The 15,813-nt window shown below is 40.3% G+C and overlaps 1 protein-coding gene across 7 annotated transcripts in view; it reads left to right on the plus strand.

Annotated features, from left to right (window-relative positions):
- LNP1 (leukemia NUP98 fusion partner 1) overlaps positions 1-15,813 on the plus strand; it is a 44,362-nt gene that overhangs the window by 7,266 nt on the left and 21,283 nt on the right. For 4 of the 7 annotated variants that reach the window (XM_082392235.1, XM_082392236.1, XM_082392234.1 and 1 more), the window contains one exon: positions 10,868-14,931. In XM_082392235.1, coding sequence (XP_082248361.1) covers positions 14,776-14,931 — 156 coding nt within the window. In that variant the 5' untranslated portion in view covers positions 10,868-14,775. Of the gene's footprint in view, positions 1-7,261; positions 7,344-10,867; positions 14,932-15,813 lie in introns of those variants that run through there. The other 3 variants (XM_082392239.1, XM_082392237.1, XM_082392238.1) reach the window with 2 other exon arrangements.

Below are 15,813 nucleotides of genomic sequence, written 5' to 3' on the forward strand. Positions count from 1 at the left end.
AATTTTGTTGCTGAGGAATTTGGGCAAGGCTTGATTGACTCTTTTCTTCTGCTGGTGTCAACAGAGTTTACTCTCCTGGTGGATGGCTGGTCTGGTGGGTTCAAGATGGCTTCATTCAGTGTCTGACACCTTGGTGAAGATAGCTTGGAGACTGGAATCATTTGAGACTATCAAGTGGAGCACCTTCTTGTGGCCTTTCCAGCATAGCAGTCAGGGTAGTCAGACTTATGTGACAGCTCAGGGTTCCCTGCTAGAGTGTCCTAAGAGTCCCAGGCAGAAGCTGCAAAGCTTTCCAAAACTTCACTTCTACCATGTTCTGTGGGTCAAACATGTTAGTAAGAACAGGACAGATTCATGGGGGAGTGAATTAGACTCCAAGTCTCAATGGAAGAAGTAGCAAAAAGTTGCAATTATTTTTAATCTACCATGATCTTCTACCAAGATTTAACCAAAGTTGTATTTTGCCATATTTACTTGTGATGCAATTAGAAAAACATTTTCATTATAGAACCTTGATAAAATAAACATCATATCTAAAAGTGAAATATTAGTTGTTTTCTTTTTGAAGTCAAGAACCAGTCAAGCTTTTCAGGTTTATTGCATGTTACTGAAGTGTGAATAAGACAAAAAGGGAAATTAAAGGATAGTGGAAACATGTAACTTTTTAATATTTATAGACAATATGTCTCCATAGAAAATCCAAGAAAATCTATAATCTAGGTCTAAAAAAATAGTTCAGCAACATCGTGGATAAAAGGATAACACGATTCTCAAATTGGTCCCTTGGGCTTTCTAAACTATTGGCTATTTTGTGATCCTCTTGTTCTTAGGTCTGACGGATGCCCTTTTGCTTCGTTCTTCCTTCAGCATGGACAACTATATCAGGTCTTAGCTGTTGGTTGTGTGACCTCACACTTTCCACTTGGGGGTGGAGGACATCTTGTTGCCAATATTTGTTGCAGAGTTGTCCATGGGTGGTTTTTGTTTTGTTTTTTTATTTATTTATTTATTTATTTATTTTTGGCTGTATTGGGTCTTCGTTTCTGTGCCAGGGCTTTCTCTAGTTGTGGCGAGCAGGGACCACTCTTCATCACGGTGCGCGGGCCTCTCACTATCGCGGCCTCTCTTGTTGTGGAGCACAGGCTCCAGACGCGCAGGCTCAGTAGTTGTGGCTCACGGGCCTAGTTGCTCCGTGGCATGTGGGATCTTCCCAGACCAGAGCTCAAACCCGTGTCCCCTGCATTGGCAGGCAGATTCTCAACCACTGCGCCACCAGGGAAGCCCCATGGGTGTTTTCATTTACAGTTGCGCTATTGGTTTTTATGTGGGGATTCAGAGAGATTGAAAAGCTATGCTATCTTCATTATTATCTTCCCGGAATACCTGTAGTTCAATAGCATTTTGATCTATCGCTACCCATTTGTGTAACTCCCACTGTTTTATATATATATGCTTCATTAAAGTTTTTCTTTTTAGTACTCTGAAGATTTCCCATTGTTTATTGACTCAAAATTTAATTTTTCCAATTTATTTTTCTAAATGTCATAAGTATTTTGTCACAATTCCCTTTAAATGTTTGGTGATCCACTCCTTTATTGTACATCGCAAAGTATTGCCCCTATTAGAAGTGAGACTCACAAGAGTCTAATTCCCCCAGCCCAGTTCTTCTCTGGAGCACTTCTCATGGGGAGGCTTATGGACTCAAGTTAAAAGAAAGTGCTGAGGTGCATCTATTTGACGGGCCTGGAGCAGTTCCTGTTTGCTAAGGTTTCCACTACAGATGCAAGAAAAAAGTGCCCTCACACTTTCCGTCTGTCTGTGGCAGCTCAGATTGAATGGGGGAATACAGGAAAAAATTGCAACTCACAAATTTAAAAAAAAGTACTGAGGCACTACCCTTAGACTCTGAAATTGCACTGTGAAATTAATAACTGGGAGGAAGCCTTTTCTGAAGTATAACACACTGGTGAGCTGAACTGATAAAGTTTTTTACATAGTGGTAAATTTTAACAAACTGTGTTCAATCTCTTATAGAATAATAGGTGCTCAGGGATCAAAAAGACCTTGAGAGGTCATACAATTAATAACACTGCTGGAGTCAGAGCTGCACAGAGTCCATCTCTGGCAGATGAGAATCAATGCTGTGTTTAAAGGTCTCTTGTTTTTTTTTTTTTTTTTAAACATCTTTATTGAAGTATAATTGCCTTACAATAGTGTGTTAGCTTCTGCTTTATAACAAAGTGAATCAGTTATACATATACAATATGTTCCCATTTCTCTTCCCTCTTGCATCTCCCTCCCTCCCACCCTCCCCATCCCACCCCTCTAGGTGGTCACAAAGCACCGAGCTGATCTCCCTGTGCTATGCGGCTGCTTCCCACTAGCTATCTATTTTACATTTGGTAGTGTATATATGTCCATGACAATCTCTTACCCTGTCACATCTCACCCCACCCCCTCCCCATATCCTCAAGTCCATTCTCTAGTAGGTCTGTGTCTTTATTCCCGTCTTGCCACTAGGTTCTTCATGGCCTTTTTTTTTTTTTTTTTTTTTTTTTCCTTAGATTCCGTATATATGTGTTAGCATACTGTATTTGTTTTTCTCTTTCTGACTTACTTCACTCTGTATGACAGACTCTAACTCCATCCACCTCATTACAAATACCTCCATTTCATTTCTTTTTATGGCTGAGTAATATTCCATTGTATATATGTGCCACATCTTCTTTATCCATTCATCTGTCGATGGACATTTAGGTTGCTTCCAGGTCCTGGCTATTGTAAATAGAGCTGCAATGAACATTGTGGTACATGACACTTTTTGACCTATGGTTTTCTCAGGGTATATGCCCAGTAGTGGGATTGCTGGGTCGTATGGTAGTTCTATTTGTAGTAAAGGTCTCTTGTGAAAGAGATGAGGTATTGTTTTTATAAAAACCTATTACAGCATCTAAAAACTTTGACTCTGATGAAGGCTACCATTAGCCAGAATCCTGCAGAACTCAATGATGCTTAATGCCAAAGTAACTGGATATTTATACAACAAATATTCCAGTAGGCAAACCTCGAAAAACATACCTTATTTCCCTCACATATTTTTTACATCAACAGTGGTATATTTTTAAAATAGTTTTCATAATATAAGCTACATAGCTTTTTCGAATAAAAAATGATAATTACGTATCTTCACGTACATGCTTTAGGACACTTGGTTAAGCAACAAGGAATCTGTGTCTTGATAATCACCTCAGAAGGCTTGCAAACTTCACAATGTAACTGGACAACGATTATGGAGATGGATGATTACATTAGGATATGTTGCCTGCAAAAGAACATTCTGACAGTCAAGACATTAAGTAGAACATAGCACACGGTTTCAGGCACTGCTTTCTGGCAAGTGAAAACTGTCTAAAAACCACTGATGTATTTTGACTACAAAAAAAAAAAGAGAAAGAAAGGGAAAAAAAGAGATGTAGCAGCGTAGTTCTTCTGTACATAGCATTTCTTTCCCAGAGTGAGACTGGCTTGGGCAAGCTTGAAAGCAGTGTGAGGAATAATTCTTCCCTTTAACTGTTAAGAAAAAAAATGAACTAAAAAATACATTACTATAACATATAGGGGCTGTGGAGAATGAAATAAATAAAGGGAATGAAATAAAAGGAAATGAATGAAAGAGAGTGAAATAAAGGCAAAATCGTGTATGCATTATTGCAGTCTTCTGAAGCAGCAAATGTGAAAGAGGGCCCTGCAAAGCCACTTCATTTTTACACAGGCCAAGGATCATTGTCACTGATTACCTGGGCACCCTTGATGTCTGATCACCTTATGAGAACACACACCACAAGTTTCCTACCCTCTAAGAGAAAGTAATTCCTTTCCTATTAAGTACCATAAGAAAATGGACAATCAAACTCTAGAAAACTGTAGCTATCTCAGCCACTTGACACTTTGCATAAACACTGGGCTTGGCAAGGCAGAGCCTTAGAGCAGGGTCAAAAGGGCAGCTCCCTTTGGTCCCATGCCCCTGGCAGCATCTCCTCAAGGCAGGTGTCCAAGCCCCTGCCAGGGAAAGCTGGCAGCTGGGCTCCCAGGGTGTGGCATGGCCTCCTCTCACGCCCTGGCTTCCCAGACAGGACGGAAGAGCAGTTCTTCCCCAGCTGCCAAGACTTGACACCTGCTGCTGCTCCTTTGCTGTGCTAGGTTTGTTATAAGAACTTTAGGACAGGCAAAGTGGAGAGCCATCTTTCTCTCACACTTTAAAAGAGATGGGCTTAACTAGGGAAACAAATGGAGATGGACTAATTTTACATAATGTAGACCAAATTCTTTTTCTTTTGGTGGTAAGTTTATATCTTGTTACTTTGGGAAAATTTTTGGCCCAAGGTTTGAAGAGTTCCCTTTCCTTCCTGCATTGGGGTCCCAGAGACCACCCCCAGGTTTGGTGGCTCACTAAAAGAACTCACAGGGCTCAACATGTACTCATAGCTAAGATTTATAACAGTGAAAAGATACAAAGCAAAATCAGCAAACTGAAAAAGCCCTTAGGTGAAGTCCAGAGGGAACCTGTCTCAAGCTTCCAAGAGTCCTTTCCTAGTGGAGTCACACATGATGTGCTTAATTCCTCCAGCAATTGTTGTTTTGTGACAACACGTGCCAAGTGTTTACCAGGGAAGCTCACTGGAGCCTCAGAACCCTAAGCTTTTATTTGATGCTGGTCATGTAGGCATGCTCCGCCTGGCAGGTACCAAAACTCCAGACTTTCAGAAGGAAAGCAGTTGTTTAGCATAAATCACCTTGGTTGTACAAGCAGTATAGGCCACTCTTATCAGTTAGGGAGTTTTTTTATCTTTCTTTCTTTTTTTATTGAAGTACAGTTAATATTCAATGTTGTGTTAGTTTCTGGTATACAGCAAAGTGATTCAGTTTTTTATATATATACATTTATTAAAGTATAGTTGAATTACAATGTTGGGTTATTTACTACTGTACATACAGCAAAGTGACTCAGTTATATATACATATTTTTATATATATATACATATATAAATTCTTTCCATTATGGTTTATTACAGGGTATTGATTATAGTTTCCTGTGCTTACAATAGGACCTTGTTGTTTATCTGTTCTATATATATGTAATAGTTTGCATCTGCTACTCCCAAACTCCCAGTCCAACTCTCCCCTGCCCCCTCTCCCCCTTGGCAACCACAAGTCTGTTCTCTATATCTGTGAGTCTGTTTCTGTTTTATAGATAGGTTCATTTGTGTCATATTTTAGATTCCACACATAAGTGATATCATATGGTATTTGTCTTTCTCTTTCTGACTTACTTCACTTAGTGTGATAATCTCTAGATCCATCTGTGTAGCTGCAAATGGCATAATTTTGTTCTTTTTTATGGCTGAGTAATATTCCATTGTATATATAAACCACATCTTCTTTAACCATTCAACTGTCGATGGACATTTAGGTCGTTTCCGTGTCTTGGCTGTTGTAAATAGTGCTGTTGTGAACATAGGGGTGCATGTATCGTTTTGAATTATAGTTTTGTCTGGATATATGCCCAGAAGTGGGATTGCTGGATCATATGGCAACTCTATTTTTAGTTTTTTGAGGAACTTCCATAGTGTTTTCCATAGTGACTGTACCAATTTACATTCCCACCAACAGTGTAGGAGGGTTCCAGTTAGGGAAAGTTTTATATCACTACAGGGGACTGGTTACCAGCCAAGTTCCCAGATACCAGTTAAGGGCCAACCTTGCAAGGAGGCCTTTCTAAGGATAGGCAGTCTCAGGCTTCTGTGTTACCTCTTTTCTGCAGAGTCCACCTTCTTGGCCAAGGCATTTTTAGAGCAAAATTATTTTCAGTAGGACCCCATGCAGCAGGGTGAAAGTATCCTGTAACATTGACTTTTGTTATGCCCTCTAGGGGTCCTGGATTTAGCCAATTTAAACAAATCCCATTAAAAATAAAGGTCATTCTTAGAAAGCTAGGTGGCTTTCTCCTTAAGTTTTTGTATTAACCTTTTCTTAACCTGGCCTGAGCCATCGATTCAAGCACAACACAATTCTGACTGGTAAGTTGACGCTGACCTGCGTGCCTTCCAGGACAGAAGCGGTCCATGATAGTCAAGGTACACACAGAGAGTACCCTTGGAAACAAAAAGTGTGCAACTGTTAAGTCACCCCAACGAGGACACACATTAGTCAGACAATACAGGTTAACGAGGCTTCCAGTGTGGCTTCCCACTGTGGATCCTTCTGCATTAGGGCTCTCTGTCCAGTCCAAATAATTCAGTTGAGTCCCTAGTTTTAGAAGGATTTCCAGAAGGCAGTCAGTTTCAATCAGTTTTGCTTGTCTTTGACATCAGTTCATTTGCCTCATGAGTGGGGACAATATCTACGGGTGTTCTTCATGGAAATTGAGGAGCTGGGGACATTCCCTGTTGTGTCACAGTCAGTGTTGTCAGGTGTGCTCATAGGCTCAGCAGTCAGTTTGAATTCAAGACCTTACAGCATCTTGGGAAGGCAACATTGGCATTCAGGAGTGGTTCTTTTTTTTTTTTTTTTTTGGCCGTACTGCGCAACTTGCGGGATCTTAGCTTCCAGACCAGGGATTGAAACTGGGACCCCGGAAATGCAAGCGCCAAGTCCTAACCACTGGACTGCCAGGGAATTCCCCCAGGATCAGTTCTGAAAAACAGCAGTTATAAAAAACAGAAATCATTAATGCCCACCTTTCCCTGCATCTCCCAGGTGCTGGCTTTTTGTTTTTTCTGTGTTATTACAAAATCAGTGTGTCTCATACAGTAATCTTAACTTTACATTTTTTCCCCCAATCATTTTTTATTCTCATCTAGACCTTTCAGCAGGAAGTGTTTGGTATAAAGAGAGTGTTGAGAATTTAGCTAAGCTCCTCCATGCTGTTGCTGCCTCAGCATCTATTTTGTTTGGCCAAGCAGCCAGCAGTGACCTTGAACTGACACTAGTCCCCTCAGGCAAACCCATGCCCTAGATGGCAGCTCACAGAGTCACCAGGAAATGTAAGTTCCTGATATGACTTCCCCAACAGCCCTTGTGATCAACAATCTCCCCTGCTTCCCAGTGCCTTCCCCTTATATGCTCCTTAGATAAGACCAGTAAGACCTTTGTGGGATTTATCAGAACCCTGGCTCTTTTGGTTTGAATTGACCAATCAGGCCTTAGCCCGGGAACCACAAAGCACTCTACCCCTAGACTCTAATAAAAACATGTTCCCCAGGTCCTGCTTCTCTCTGTCTGCACTCTGCTCTGACCTCCCCATGTGCTCCCTCAAGGCATGTCAGGTACTTCCTCCAGGACCTGTGAGTAATAAACTTCTCTATTTTAATTCCTCTTGTGATCTACTGTTGAACTGCAGCTCACCATCTGCTACCCTGCACTCCACTTAATAAGTATTAATTTAACAAATCCAAACAGAGTCATAGAAAAATTTATAACATAGAAAAACAATTTTAATAAACTTAGCCAGAAAGACACATCATGTTCAGGAACTGGTAGGACAAAATCCTGAATTTTCAAGAGTTTTCAGAATGTGTTTACATAACTCTGACGCCTGTCATCCTGATCATTTATTCAGTAAATAGCCCAGAAAAGACCAGTGTCTGTCTGGGGACAGCTATGTTTAATAATCAGAATTCCTAACTAAGAAGAAATGTGAGTGAAGTAGAATCAGGTTATCAGTCCATTGTAAATTTCAAGTAATCTTAAAATCCAGACACAAGTCAGCAGCACTGAGACATGCCTGGGAAGGGGATGAGAACCCTATCCGTTAGGAGTGGGTGCAGAGGTCCCACTCCCCATAACGTGCTCTCTCCCAACTTGGAGCTTTCGACAAGAATCACAAGTTAGGTTTCTTGTGATTAATCATCTCAGATGCAATTAGTTTCTGCACTATACAGATGGAGCCACTAGAAGCTTGGTTTCATATGGTCCCATCAGAGAACAAGCACTCTCCCATGGGCATCTGCAAGAGACCTGTGTGGTCCAGTCGGCATCCATAATGGTTTTTATAGTTTATGGCCCCATAAGCGGGGAGGGCCTTAAATCTGCAATAGTCCCAGAGTCTGAGTTCTGTTCATTGAGCCTATGTCTGCTTTTAGAGGTCCATCACAATCCTTATGGACCAGCGCAATCATGAGGTTTCATCCCACTGTTAGGTCCAGGCAAACAGGATTTCTGAATTCAGGATTCCAAAAAGGACTTTTCTTCTTTAGCAGCAGCGAAGCCAAGAGACTACTGGGCCAGACAGTGAGGTTTCAAGTCCTTCTAAGCCCCTTTTATCTTGTCAAACTTAAAGTCCAAATTGACCCACTCAAAAACATGCACATTGGGCTGGAAAATCATCAGCCTCTAAGGGTTAGACATTTGATTTTTTAAAAATATCTTTATTGGAGTATGATTGCTTTACATTGTTGTGTTAGTTTCTGCTGTACAACAAAGTGAATCAGCTATATGCATACATATATCCCCATCCCCTCCCTCTTGAGCCTCCCTCCTACCCTCCTTATCCCACCCGTCTAGGTCATAACAAAGCATCAAGGTGATCTCCCTGTGCTCGGCAGCAGCTTCCCACTAGCCATCCATTTTACATCTGGTAGAGTATATATGTCAGTGCTACTCTCTCACTTCGTCCCAGCTTCCCCTTCCCCCACTGTGTCCTCAAGTCCATTCTCTACATCTGCATCTTTATTCCTGCCCTGCCACTAGGTTCATCAGTACCGTTTTTTTTGATTCCATATATATGCGTTAGCGTACGGTATTTGTTTTTCTCTTTCTGACTTACTTCACTCTGTATGACAGACTCTAGTAGACATCTGATTTTATAAGAACTTATTAGCAAACTAAAACCTGCCTTTTAAAATGCAAAAGTTGATTTTCCTGTGGAGATTTTCTCTCCTTTTATGTTGTCTACCTTTTCCCGTAGACTCCAACAGGCAAAAATCTTAGCAAAAATAATCAGTTGTGAGATTTCGATACCCAAAGAGTTTAAATTTTAACCCATCCACCTGCAGCAAAAAGCAAGGAATTTATGTTCTACTAACACCTTTTATTGGGCAGCTTTCCCTGACTGCAATAATTCCTCTAACATGTATGAAATTACAAGCATATCGTATTTTACATTTATTTTTATCATACATCCAGAAGCAATAGCCACAAAATAAAAAGCCATTTTTTTGAAAGTCTCTCTCTCTTTCTCTCTCTCTCTCTCTTTTTCATTGCAAGTTTACACAATCCCCTAGCAGTAAACTCAATGCTTTCAGGATTGACATTACAGCTGCTTAGAGGTCCCAGCTGGAATGCAAGGGGCTGCCGTACCAGTGGATAAAATGTTGTTTTTCCCTTCTCCTTTATTTCTGATTTATCTAAAGCTTGCCTTGGCACTGATAATCTTTTCCCCTCCCACCTGGAGGAGAGAACAAAACCCTAAGGCATCATCCAGGCTGCATTTGCAATTTTTAATCTCCTCACTTCAGCTACCATTGCCAAAAGCAGCCAGCACATTCAAGGAGCCAATCCTTCTGGAGTTGGATGTATCATTTTAAAATTTCATAGGTAATCTTCACCTTTCATAGCAGACATCATCTCTGCTGCCATTTCATACCACAGATGACTAGGTAACCACTTGGCATTGAAAGTTTATCATTATGTCCCCTTCATCCTTTTTCTAAATACTGCTTTAGCCATATTTCAGTGAGTTGGGCTTGTTTTAGTGAATCCCATTTCTGATACCAACTGCCACCCCCAGTTTGGAGATTTGCTAGAAGAATCCACAGGACTCATCATATAGTTGTATTTGTGGATAAGGTTTATTACACTGAAAGGATACAAAGCAAAATCAAAAAGGGAAAGGCATATTGGGTGAAGTCTGAAGGATACCAGGAATAAATTTCCAAAATTCCTTTTTCCAGGTAAATCCCATAGGATGTGCTTAATTCCACCAGCAATGAGTTGTGGCAACATGTGTGAAATGTTGTCTACATGTTCATTAAAGGCTTCGTGCTCAGGGTTTTGGCTGGGTACTGGTCATGTAGGTACCCTATTGTGAACTGAATGTCTGTGGGCCTCCAAAGTTCATATGTTAAAGCCTAATCCCCAATGTGGTGGTATTTGGAGATGGGACCTTTGGAAGGTAAATAGGTCATGAGGCTGGAGCTGTCAGGAATGGGATTAGTGCCTGTGTGGTTAGTTTAAATGTCTATTTGACTAGCTATGTGGTGCCCAGATTAAACATTTCTGGGTGTATCTGTGAGGATGTTTCTAGATAAGATTAACATTTGAATCAGTGGGCTCAGTAAAGTAAATAGGCCAATGTGGGTGGTCATGATACAATCAGTTCAGGGCTGGAATAGAACAGAAGGCAAAAGAAGGAGAAATTCACCCTTTTTTCTTCCCTCACTGCTTGAGCTGGGCGATCTCATCTCATCTTTTTCTGCTCTTGGACTGGGACTTATCAATACATCACTGCTTTCCCTGGAGGCCTTAGGACTCAGACTGAATTACACCACTTGCTATCTTGGGTCTCCAGCTAGCAGATGGCAGACTATGGGGCTTCCCAGTCTCCATAACTGTATGAGCCAATTCCTCGTAATAAATTCTCCATATATATATATATATACCTTTTTTTCTGCACATTTTCCAATATCTAAATTGTTTCTGTGTATAAGGCATTAAGGGGAGGGCACAGAAGTCCAAGAAACAGATATTACTCAAAGAGGTTTTAAGATAAAGTCCTATTTCCTTTTCCCCGAAATACTTTGAAGTAATAATTAGATATTATCTGCTCTGGTTTCTCCATCCCCTGCCCACAGATTTATTTTTGTTTCAGAAATTGGAAGAAAACACACTTCTGTCCTAGGAGGAATAGAAAAGAAGAGGTCCATCCATAGTCAACTTTTGTGGACAGACCTGGTCCTGTTTCCCCAAGAAAAATTATCTGATTTCTTTCTTTAATAACAGAGACAACCAACAGTGATGACATAGAATTATGTATTTTCTTTTCTCATCTGGGTCATTGAGAAGCCAGGCTTCTTCCATTCTTTAATAAAATATTAAAAAGTAACAAGCATGCACCCTGTTATTTAAAGCAAGAAATAAAAATGTTGCAAGCCATTTTGTGCTTTGGTTACTTTCCCTTAGTAACATAAGTTGTAGAATAGTGCTCTAGGTACATTGGTTACAGTTAAGCCAATTTTTACAGCTCAAGGGAGAATTTTTATATGGAAAATGTCCAAGAATGCCTCTATTTAAAAATGCAAGATTTAACTGGATAGCTACCTGTAAAAGAATGAAATTAGAACACTACCTAACACCATACACAAAAATAAACTCCAAATGGATTAAAGACCTAAATATAAGACCAGACACTATAAAACCCTTAGAGGAAAACATAGGAAGAACACTCTTTGACATAAACCACAGCAAGATCTTTTTTGACCCACCTCCTAGAGTAATGGAAATAAAAACAAAAATAAACAAATGGGACCCAATTAAACTTAAAAGCTTTTGCACAGCAAAGGAAACCATAAACAAGACAAAAAAACAACCCTCAGAATGGGAGAAAATATTTGCAAATGAAACAAGGGACAAAGGATTGATCTCCAAAATATACAAACAGCTAATGGAGCTCAATATCAAAAAAGCAAACAATTAAAATAAAAAATGGGCAGAAGATCTAAATAGACATTTCACCAAGAAGACATACAGATGGCCAAGAGGCACATGAAAAGATGCTCAACATCACTAATTATTAGAAAAACGCAAATCAAAACTACAGTGAGGTATCACCTCACACTGGTCAGAATGGCCATTATCAAAAAATCTAGAAACAATAAATGCTGGAAAGGGTGTGGTGAAAAGGGAACCCTCCTGCACTTTTGGTGGGAATGTAAATTGATACAGCCACTATGGAGAACAGTATGGAGGTTCCTTAAAAGACTAAAAATAGAACTACCATATGACCCAGCAATCCCACTACTTGGCATATACCCTGAGAGAAAACCATAATTCAAAAAGAGACATGCACCACGATGTTCATTGCAGCACTATTTACAATAGCCAGGACATGGAACCAACCTAAATGTCCATCGACAGATGAATGGCTAAAGAAGATGTGGCACATATATACAATGGAAAGTACTCAGCCATAAAAAGAAACGAAATTGAGTTATCTGTAATGAGGTGGATAGACCTAGAGTCTATCATTCAGAGTGAAGTAAGTCAGAAAGAGAAAAACAAATGCCGTACGCTACACATATATATGGAATCTAAAAAAAAAAAAAAGGTTGAACTAGGTTCAACCCTGAACCTAGTTGCAGGGCAGGAATAAAGACACGGGCATAGAGAGTGGACTTGAAGACACGGTGGTCAGGGGGAAGCTGGGGCAAGGTGAGAGTAGCATCGACATATATACACTACCAAATTTTAAATAGTTAGCTAGTGGAAAGCAGCAGCATAGCACAGGGAAATCAGCTCGGTGCTTTACGATGACCTAGAGGTGGGATAGGGAGGGTGAGGGAGGCTCAAGAGGGAGGGGATATGGGGATATATGTATGCATATGGCTGATTCACTTTGTTGTACAACAGAAACTAACACAGTATTGTGAAGCAATTATACTCCAATAAAGATCTATTAAAAAAAAGAGAGAGCAGTATTCCAGAGTAGTGTTTCCCAAAAGGTATTCCACCACATATTAGCTCTAAGAGTTGACCTTTGAAAAATGGATCCCATGGTCAAATAAATCTAGGTAATGTAGCAAAGCTATTCCTCCCTCACAGAGTTTAACCATTAGTGTATTAAAGGCTCTGATAAGTCCAGCTATAAAGAACTTGTTTTTTGGTAAGTCCGTTGACAATTCATGGAACTAGTGTTTCCTTAACACACTTCAGGGTACACTGCCTCTGGCAGAGGCTGTACTTATCCCCTGTATCCATTCTCTTTTTCCTTTTAGTAAGAGAATCTCTGCATTGTAGCTAGGCACATAGCTTTCCAGGTAAACACTACATTTTCCAGCTTCTTTATAACCGGTTGCAGCTGTGTGAATGATTTTTTTTGCCAGTAGAATGTGAGCAAAATTGATGTGAGCAAAACTGAGTGTTGCTCCTTTAAAAGGAAGTTGCTTGCCCTCTACTTTCTGTCTTTCCCCATTCTTGCTGGCTGGAACGCTCAATTGCCGGTGACTCAGTTTTGACCATCTGTCCAGACAACACTTCAGGGGATGCCAAATGAAAAGATATAAGGAGTCTGGGTCCTGGATGGTTTTGTGGACTAGCCGTTTATATCTGAATTGTTTCATGGAAGATAAATAAAATTCATTTTGTTTGAACCACTCAAAAAAAAAAAAAAAAGCGAGATTTATCAAAAGTTTCTTGGAATACTGGCAGAATGGTGGAGAGAACCCGGACTTTGTTATACTCCTTGCTTCAAATGTGGCTGTGCTGCTTAGTAGTAATTTCACCTTCGGGAAGTGATGATCTATTTGAATCTCAACTTCCTCATCTATAAAATGTGATGAAAATATCCCAGACACAGGGTTGTTAATAATGAAAGTAGCATACGTAAAATACTCGACTCCATACCTGGTGCAAAGTAAGGGGCTCAATAAATGTAATATTCTCCTTACCTTGGAAAAAAACCACAAAACACTAAAAGACAGGGACTCTAATGCTCATAGGATCTTTATTTATAATAGTCCCAACTGTAAACAACCCAAATGATAGCCCGAAATGACCATCAATATTAGACTGAATTTTTAAAGGTTAGATAATCATACTATGCGATACTATACAGCATGAACTACTGTTATTATAAAAGCATGGATAAATCTCACTAACATAATGTTAAGTGACACAAAATAATACATACTATATAATTCCATTGAAAGAAAGTTCAAAAACAGGCAAAATTAATCTACAGTGACAGAGGTCAGAAGTCTTAACCTTTTGGAGGGAGGTTAGATTGGAAGGGGGAAAGAAGGAGACTGCTGGGGTACTGGAAAGAGTCTGTGTCTTCACCTGCATAGTTGTGGTCATTAGAAGGGTATACGTATGTAAAACTTCATCAAACTATACACTTAAGATTTGTACATTGTACATGTACATTATTTACCTTTGTACATATAAAAATAATATATCCCCCCCCCCAAAAAAAAATCCCTCCTGTTTCTTTTGCCCCAGGAGCTAGATTTTATAACAATATCAAATTTATTCATTAGGAGAATATCTGGCTCTAGATATGACACACCATAGCTGGCTATCTTTCAGGCTGAGTCTGTCCCTTGTAAGTGGCCCCGTTTCAGAGCTGGCCTGGAGCTGACAGGCATATTATGAAGGTCATGCTCCAACACCATTAACAGCTGGAGATGCCATCACATGCCATCAGCAACAAAACACAGGGAAAACCAGGCAGTGGACTCTGCTTCCCACCCTTAGGCTGCCAGGCACAAGCCCCAGCAATGGAAGGATTAAAAAGCATCTCAATTTAAAAAGACAGGGGGAGGGGAGGGGAATGTGGGCTGCACAATTTATAAATAGACTACCAGAGGCTGCCTGATGGTGAAGTGGTTGTTTAGTAAATCTTTCTCCTTTAAGGATTCCATTATCAGAGGCCATTTGAAAACATCAGTTTCGTTTTGTCTTTTGAGGGAGATCCTGGGTTTCATCAAGTCAGCCCTGTTGGGTAATATTTCTCTCTGCCAGATTTAGGAGCAGGCCTTCGATATTTTGAATCACCTTTACATGGAGCACAAAGATGATGATGATGATGATGTGTCTTTTGCCAAATGGATGAGCAGCTTCTGGGGTCACAGCTGGATAGAGGAGGATGAGAGAGGACTCCGGGACCGCCGTGGATCACAAGACTCCAGTTACAGGAAAACCTCCCTGCCCTGTCCAGTGAGTTATTATGACAGAACCGGGGGAGAGCTAGACTAGGGGAAGGGGGATTTCTCTTAGATCTTTTTGAGAGTCCTTTGGTATAAAGTTTTCTTTGGTTGAAAATGAGTACTTCCAAACCTTTTTTTATACTCATTTTGTCTTGTCCTCCAAGGGACCTGATTTCCATCTATTAAGTAATGATTCCTTCGTTTTTAGCAACCTAAGATATATTTAACCGCTATTCAGAGCTCCTGATAAGCCTGGCATAATCCTATTGGGTGGTAATATAATTCAAGCCAAAGGAAAGAAACCTGATGTTATAGTCTGTGTAGCATTGTTGTGGATCACTGTTTGATTTCCAGTAGTCTTTTTGAAATACTGAAAATAGCTCCACTATTTGGTGACATCTAAGGAATTGGGGATTCCACATAGTAAATCACTACCTCTGATAAATTTGATACACTCTTTCTGCTGGTTCTCATTTGGTTTCCTGATGGGAGACAAAGCCAACATTCTACCACCCTCAGCACTATTCTTCCATGGCTAGGCAGAGCACCCCGTGTCAGGGGAGCAGGAAAGCTCCCAAGAGGGGAGTGGGTGGGCCTGACCAGGTGTAGACTCAGCAGCGGGTACACATGTCACTTAGAATTCCAGCTACCAGAGAATATTTCCCCAACCCCCTGCTACTGCTAACTCCAGAACCAAATAAGTTTTGGGGTAATGTTATTTTATTTTTAGCTCCGGAGTGCCCAGAAGCATAACGCATGTGAAGTATATTAAAACTTGTAAGGCAATCTTTTACTCCCAATGATCAGCAAGTTTGAGGAATAAGACCTCTTTGAGACACAAATATTTGAAAATAGATCTCTTACCAAATGCGTAATCAGGCACAAAGGGCGC

Source organism: Balaenoptera borealis (assembly GCF_965194805.1).
Source record: "Balaenoptera borealis genome assembly, chromosome: 5".
In the NCBI taxonomy this organism is placed as follows: Eukaryota; Metazoa; Chordata; class Mammalia; order Artiodactyla; family Balaenopteridae; genus Balaenoptera; species Balaenoptera borealis.